Source organism: Antedon mediterranea, chromosome 3, assembly GCF_964355755.1.
Source record: "Antedon mediterranea chromosome 3, ecAntMedi1.1, whole genome shotgun sequence".
Taxonomy (NCBI): Eukaryota; Metazoa; Echinodermata; class Crinoidea; order Comatulida; family Antedonidae; genus Antedon; species Antedon mediterranea.
In genome coordinates this window covers 23,328,476-23,336,596 of record NC_092672.1, presented here as the reverse complement: position 1 = coordinate 23,336,596, position 8,121 = coordinate 23,328,476, and the positions used below count along the sequence as shown (strand labels likewise).

The window sequence follows — 8,121 nt, the reverse complement described above, 5'->3', positions numbered from 1 at the left end:
TAACAAAAATTAAAATTTCTACTGTTAACTACTTATTTTTGAAAACTTTTTCTCTAATTATCTCTTTAACCACTAAGTTTTCTCTAATTATCTCTTTAACCACTAAGTTTTTGTAAAGAATGTTTTAAACACATACAAACATTATTCTTAAAATTCAGAATAACTAATTTAATTTTGCCTTTGGAGTCTAGGTCAAAGGTCAATTAATACACTATATACAATTATTTTATATCTTAAACTTGAGTATTTTGAATAAGAATGTATTAGGTACAAATATAAATGTGGCCTTAAAGCTTTAAAATAACATTTTATCTGTGCTTTCTTCTGTAGATACAATGTTAAAGGTCAAATGCTTAAATGATCACCACATATTTTTTTTTATTTTATAATGTTACACTAGTTTGACAAAAAAATTGATGGAAACGAAAAATTATTTAACCTAATAACATTTTTATAAGCTAATTCATTATTTTTTAAATAACCTGATTAAAACTACAAAATGACTTTTCAATGTTTGATTTTAGTATTCTTTTATTCTATTTTTTTTGTATAAAAAAGAAAGGGACTGTAAATTATAAAAGTAATATCCTTTATAGCATCCGATTAGATCATAGTTCACAAATTTAGATTTTCACTTCGATGAAGTACATTGTGACTGAGTTGTTCCATCCAACCCAATATATTTATAGAAAAGACAACTTTAAAGAAGGGACACAGACCAATGCTATCAAGTTGTTTGATAGCCTTGCACACTAGTCTAATGAAAGTGGTCTATTCTGTTGGCCAGAGGAAGATTAACAAGAATCAGGAATCAGGAATCATCTTGTGATTATAAGTTCTTGACATGGCCACAAGTTTGAGCATTGATGAAGTGAAGGGAAAAACGGGTTACAAGCAACAAAATACAGTACATGGGATATGAGAGGTCTACACTATGTACATATTTTGTCATCTATATCCAGTGAACACAAAAATCAATGTTAACATTACATATTTTTTTTCATAGTAACAATTAATTCCTTCATAATATACAAAATAAATAATATAATACAAAATTCATGAAGAAAGATAGTTAAAACAATACAATTTTTTTTCTCATCTTTAAAATGAATAAAACAATATCATGAAGGAGGCACCATTTCTAAAAAGCAAAAGCTTGTGTTGAAAGTGCCTGAACAAAAACAAAAAGTAACTAAAATCAAATTAGTAAATAATAGTAAATGGTATATAGGAATAAAGTAATTACCATAACGGAATATGAAAGGTGGGATTTTAACGCATTTCTAATTATTCCAATCATCTCCACAGTTTTGGACAATTTTGGGGTAGGGACACAAATATCTGTAAGTGCAGTTTTCCATGCTCATAATTTTTGGTATCAATGTATAAAGCAATCTATATATTAATGCTACTAAATTATTCGCGTATTTTACATATCTCCTCCAAAACATTTGTCACACTGGTGTTTATTGATGGGCCGCACATGATAGGCTATGCCACTTTCCTGAATTTTAAGGATAAACACTATTAAGCTATGCCAACCAAAAGAGAATGTAATACATAATTTGCATAATCAGGTGGTGTGTCAAAATATGAACTATGTCAGGTTTTTTATTCTTTAAAAAAAATTGTATTTCCACAAACATGCAAGTAAACAAAATAAAAATTAGACAAAAGTTTTCTAATACAAAATATAATTATAGACATAATGATACTATACTAAAAATATGTCCCGTACCTTGGCAACCATTAGTCAATTTGATACCTTGGCAACCATTAGTCAATTTGATATTGAAAAATTACACACCAGGGGTCGAAAATATGGTAGAGATTTATATAATTGCTGTTATACAGTGAATGATCCCATCTCCATACCTTTCGTCCTGTTTAGTAAGTCTGTCAATCATAAAAAGGTGATATTGGCCATTAATCAAATTCTGTAAGTCTAATTTCTACAAATGATCTCATTTGCATTAGGCAAGTCAATAGCCAAGTCATTTACTAAATTCAGAGATACCATAATAATAACAAACATCATTTATTATTTTGGTACCATAGTCAATTGCCTATGTTGAAACCAACCAATTTACCTTAACATTATATAATGAGTTTACTTGTGACTCACGTTGAGATTTAAAAGACAACAAAAATACAATACAAAAAAGATTGTATATCATTTATTAAAATAGAATATGAAATATGTATTTGCAGTAACTCTAACTCTACTAATTTGGCTTTAGTAAATGTACTGTTAGCAAGTTTGTTTAGAGAGCTTATTAAACCTTTCTAAATCATCGGCAGTGATTAATACATAGAACACCAACATTTTAATTTATCTTTACAAGATAAGTTTAAAAGTTTAGTCAGGTCAATAATAAAAAATATTGAATAAAGCTATACCAATGAAACATTTAAATTTAATTCTGAATGTTAATGTTTTTGCTAATCAATACACAGTGGGTTTACCATGTACGCCACTAAAACTAGCCATAGCCACTAAAACTAGCCATAGCCACTAAAACACAAATTACTAAGACTCATCTTATATACAAAAAAAAAACTGCAGTTACAGCAAGTCCTACAATAGTCAATTACATTATAAAGTCCCATTCCCTACGTTTTTTAGATCAAATCTAAGGTCACAAACTACATTTAATGTAAAAATAAATTCTATACGGTCCTATTGAGATACCTTTTGTCATCCTTAAACAGTTTAAAATGCGATTCTAATAATTTTTTAAATTTTGGCGGCCCACTATAAACCCCAAGATGCATTGCTGATCTTGTTTTTGGTATAGAGAGAGTACACAACTCACACGCACCAGTTAATAGTTAAAATTATCTTTTGATTAAAAATTATTTTAGAAGTGTGGTTTTATAATCTCCATTGTTACTGTATTATATTATATATCAAGCGCCCCTTTTAATCATAATAATAATATTGATAATCATAATATTGATGGTTATGCACACTATACAGCATTGGCAGTCAGTTTCATGTGTCAAGAAATCAAAATAAACAATGATTTATCAGCTATAAAATCAACATGTCCCTGTTATTTTAAAGCCTGTTGTGTTTAAATGCCTTGACCATTGTATGTGCTGCTGCATGTTGCCAGCTATCAGCTATATCAACACGTCCCTGTTGTGTTTTAATGCCTTGACCATTGTAGGTAGTTGATGTGCTGCTGTATCTTGACAGCTATCAGCTATATCAACACGTCCCTGTTGTGTTAATGCCTTGACCATTGTAGGTAGTTGATGAGCTGCTGCATCTTGCCAGCTATCAGCTATATCAACACGTCCCTGTTGTGTTAATGCCTTGACCATTGTATGTAGTTGATGTTCTGCTGCTTGTTGCCAGCTATCAGCAATATCAACACGTCCCTGTTGTGTTTAAATGCCTTGACCATTGTAGGTAGTTGATGTACTGCTGCATTTTGCCAGCTATCAGCTATCTCAACACATCCCTGTGTGTTAATGCCTTGACCATTGTAGGAAGTTGATGTGCTGTTGCATCTTGCCAGCTATCATCAGCTATATCAACACGTCCCTGTTGTGTTAATGCCTTGACCATTGTAGGTAGTTGATGTGCTGCTGCATCTTGCCAGCTATCAGCTATACCAACACGTCCCTGTTGTGTTAATGCCTTGACCATTGTATGTAGTTGATGTTCTGCTGCATGTTGCCAGCTATCAGCTATATCAACACGTCCCTGTTGTGTTTAAATGCCTTGACCATTGTAGGTAGTTGATGTGCTGCTGCATCTTGCCAGCTATCAGCTATATCAACACATCCCTGTTGTGTTAATGCCTTGACCATTGTAGGTAGTTGATGTGCTGCTGCATCTTGTCAGCTATCAGCTATCTCAACACATCCCTGTTGTGTTAATGCCTTGACCATTGTAGGTAGTTGATGTGCTGCTGCATCTTGCCAGCTATCAGCTATATCAACACGTCCTTGTTGTGTTAATGCCTTGACCATTGTAGGTAGTTGATGTGCTGCTGCATCTTGCCAGCTATCAGCTATATCAACACGTCCCTGTTGTGTTAATGCCTTGACCATTGTATGTAGTTGATGTTCTGCTGCATGTTGCCAGCTATCAGCTATATCAACACGTCCCTGTTGTGTTAATGCCTTGACCATTGTAGGTAGTTGATGTGCTGCTGCATATTGCCAGCTATCAGCTATATCAACACATCCCTGTTGTGTTAATGCCTTGACCATTGTAGATAGTTGATGTGCTGCTGCATGTTGCCAGCTATCAGCTATATCAACACGTCCCTGTTGTGTTAATGCCTTGACCATTGTAGGTAGTTAATGTTCTGCTTTATGCTGCCAGCTATCAGCTAAATGAACACATCCCTGTTGTGTTAATGCCTTGACCATTGTAGGTAGTTGATATTCTGCTGCATGCTGCCAGCTATCAGCTAAATCAACACGTCGCTATTGTGTTAATGCTTTGATCATTGTCTACCTCTTCCAACATGTCATATTCATCATGTCTGTTTTTACCTGTGGTATTACTGATAACATCCCATTGAATACCAAATCGCACTGCCAGTCTTCTCCACCTATCCACAGATGAATAAGAGATCTTGAACAAGCTGTAAAATTAAGGAATGAATTAACATTTACAGTTTACATTCAGTAGACATTATACAAAATAATGAATATTTATGGACTGGAACGGGTACATGTTCTATTTAACGAGGCAGAAATATTCTTCCCATTTAATAAAAAAAAAATCATAATTCATATACTGTCCTAAAGTAAACATTTATTCAACGTCAATGTCATCTTTATCATCAACTTCCTCTACATTATCATATTTTGTTTATCATTATGACAATAATTTTAATATTACTCTATTATATCTCTATCCACTCGTAACTTGCCTTCACTTGGTTGGTGCACGGTGTATCAGTGGTGCCTTAATGGTGGCTCAGTTGTGTTTCAATGGTGACTCAGTGATGTCTCAAGTGTGTGTCAGTGGTGCCTCAATGGTGTATCAGTGGTGTTTCAATGGCGGCTCAGTGATGTCCCAATTGTGTGTTAGTGGTGCCTCAATGGTGTCTTAATGGTGGCTCAGTGGTGCTCAATGGTGTCTCAGTTGTGCCTCAAGGTTCCTCAATGTCATCTTCAATGGTGTCTCAGTGGTGCCTCAAAGGTTCCTCAATGGCATCTTCAATAGTTTCTCAGTGGTGCCTCAATGGTGTCTCAGTGGTGCCTCAATGGTTCCTCAGTGGCATCATCAATAGTGTCGTCAGTATTGCCGCAATGGTGTCTCAGTGGTTCTTCAAAGGCATCTTCAATAGTGTCTTCAGTGTTGCCGTAATGGTGTATTCAGTGTTGCCTCAATTATCATCTTCTTTGTTGCCTAAAAATTATCACAATGAAAGTTTAAAACAAGGTATACACTTTCTTTAGTTAAACAAGCTTTCTCACAATGACATAAATTGTTTTAGCACAAAATCCCCTTTTACAGTTTCCGGACACATGATGATAAATAACATTACTATAAAATAATTAAGAATAAATAACACAAATAGTAATAAAACAGTATTTGCCTGCTCAAATGGCAGTTGTAAGCTATGTCTACACTATCAAATTAGTTTGACAAAAATGTGTGATGTGTCCAAATATGGTAGTGATGTGCCCAACTATGGTAGTGATGTTCCCAAATATGGAAGTGATATGACATCATCATGTCCATAAAATTGCACATCACATTGTTTTGTCACAAAAAGTTTCATAGTATAGACAGAGCGTTATAATGTTGTAAACGGTATAAGAACCTTAGTGACAAAGAAAAGTCAGGATGTGAATATTCCTGTTATTTCATGTTCTTAACCTGTGTCAACAAATCATTTTGTATCATACGGTCATCATCAAATGGTCCAGCATTCATTCTATGTTTGAGGGTGCAACTCAATGTATTCTCAATATATTTTTACCCTTTTCTAAAATTTTGGTTTGATGCCAGTTATTGTGGGAGAATATTTAGGTGACCTACAATCTGTGGATTTAAGGTAAGAAATCTCTCAAATTGACTTACACATTATTTTATTTGGGATTGGTCCAAGCAGCTCAGCAAACTTCTCTCTTTCTGATTCATCTACCAATTTGGATTTGCTCTCTAAATAAAATGTTACATCCCAAATTGTTGGTTGTTCCAATTGATAACAAGCTGTAACTCTATTCAACTCACTTGGGTTAAACTGTTCCAATGCCTTACACAATCTTTTTTCTATATGAGGACATCTTCTGTTGATTACTAATGTGTACATTGTTGTCATTCATATACTGTTTTACAAGATCTTTAGCATGTTTAATTTCTGATAGTGTTGCCACTTCAAGCAGAAGGTTGACGTCGGTTGGTTTGATCTTTCCTTTATCAGCGAGTTCATTAAAATAATCATTTGCTTTGTAATCTTTATTGCCAAGGACTTGTAAATCTACTTCATCAAAGAGACAACATCTCAAAAATAAGAATTTTCTCTTATTCTTCATAAAGACTTCACTGAGATCATAATTTAACTTGTTTAACTTGTCTTTCAGTGAATTTGGACTTGTTTCTGTAATAAAGAATTATTGTTAATGACTAAAATTCACCATATTAATCATAGGCCTGTTTCCTTTTGTTTAGTTGCATTGAGAAAAGGAATAAATCAGGCTCTATGTTAACAGAGTTGGGCTTGATAGGGAAAATAATTTAAAGCAAAACCAGTAATTAATGATGATGGTTTCCATATTTTTTTGTATAATTTTAAGGCCTCAACTTTTGAATTAAAATTAATAATAAATAAAAGTGTTTTCATCATATTCATAAATTATTTAGTTTGACTTAATATATTTCAAATGATCAGTCTTTAGAAGTATACACACAATCTGTTTTCAAGGATGTTTTAGTTATTATTTTGACCACCTTTCCTACGTAGAAAAGTTTTGCCTACTATTTGAAAATTGTTATTATAGTATTCAAATTAATAATATCAAAGAAAATAATGTTGATAATTTGATGTTTCTGAAAGTTAGAAGAAACATTAGCATGATTCCATTCTGATTTGTTCGGCTTTGATTATTTTAAAGAATTAGCTAACCTGTGGTGGATTTTGCTGTAATACATTTAACTTCATACATTTTAAACTATCTTGTCATTCATATACAGCAATTTTAACTTTCTTACAAAAAATGTGTTTTTAATTATGTTTTAAATATGTTTGAATGTCTTATTTTGGCTTCTCGACTGTTACTTTAGGTAATCCTGCCTCATTGATTTACATTTGTTCTGTTTTCATGTTTGTATTTGTTCAAATGAAATAAATGATATATCTTTAATGTTTCTCTCTTAGCAGTAGTTTTTATTATAGCTGGTACTACATAAGTGGTTATAACAATGCCCTAATGATCTAATGTTACTCACCTATACCTGTCCCTAATGATCTAATGTTACTCACCTATACCTGTCCCTAATGAGCTTGCAGCCAAATGAGCAGCAATAGGTGCATCTATGCAAAATAAACATACATCAATAAATTATGATAGTACTATTTGGGTTGGTAGCAAAAGTGATTGTGAAAGAATTGAAAGACTACAATTACAAATGGCAAGGTTTATCCTTAAGGTCTTTAGGAATACCCCTTTGCTACTCTTTATGGGGAATTTGGGTGGTCAAAAATCTCATATATTCAAAATGTAAATAAAATTAATTATATGGAAAGAATTTTAAAGATGGAAGATGAACGTTGGCCTAGGATATTACTGAAAACACTAGTTAAATTGACAGAACTTTAATGATCTATCATTTAAAATTCCATTGTGTGTTCGAAATATCATTGATAATTGTGGTACACATGATATTTTTTCTGATATTCGAAATGGTAATGATAACTTTGATGCCAACTGGGCTTCCAATACAAAAATAATTATGAAAAATCTAGCTCTCTCGTATTGGGTTGAAGACGGTAAATGTAAAACGTCAATTGAATATTATATGTATATAAAAAATGAACCAAAACTTGAACAGTATCTACTTGATAAAATTGACTTTGAAGGAGAATCGTTAAAATTTAAGCTGCGATCAAACACCCTTCCCCTTGAAAGAAAAACATCTAAATG

The 8,121-nt window shown here is 32.8% G+C and overlaps 1 protein-coding gene across 6 annotated transcripts in view; it reads right to left on the bottom strand.

Moving 5' to 3' along the window:
* LOC140045063 (uncharacterized) overlaps nucleotides 1–8,121 on the bottom strand; it is a 213,670-nt gene that overhangs the window by 204,555 nt on the left and 994 nt on the right. Inside the window, exons 2-5 of one of the 6 annotated variants that reach the window (XM_072089800.1) lie at nucleotides 7,461–7,511; nucleotides 6,059–6,578; nucleotides 4,899–5,380; nucleotides 4,478–4,607 (exon numbers count right to left, since the gene is read on the bottom strand). In XM_072089800.1, the coding sequence (XP_071945901.1) occupies nucleotides 6,235–6,578; nucleotides 7,461–7,511 (395 nt within the window). In that variant the 3' untranslated portion in view covers nucleotides 4,478–4,607; nucleotides 4,899–5,380; nucleotides 6,059–6,234. Of the gene's footprint in view, nucleotides 1–2,186; nucleotides 4,608–4,898; nucleotides 5,381–6,058; nucleotides 6,683–7,460; nucleotides 7,512–8,121 lie in introns of those variants that run through there. The other 5 variants (XM_072089798.1, XM_072089799.1, XM_072089794.1 and 2 more) reach the window with 5 other exon arrangements.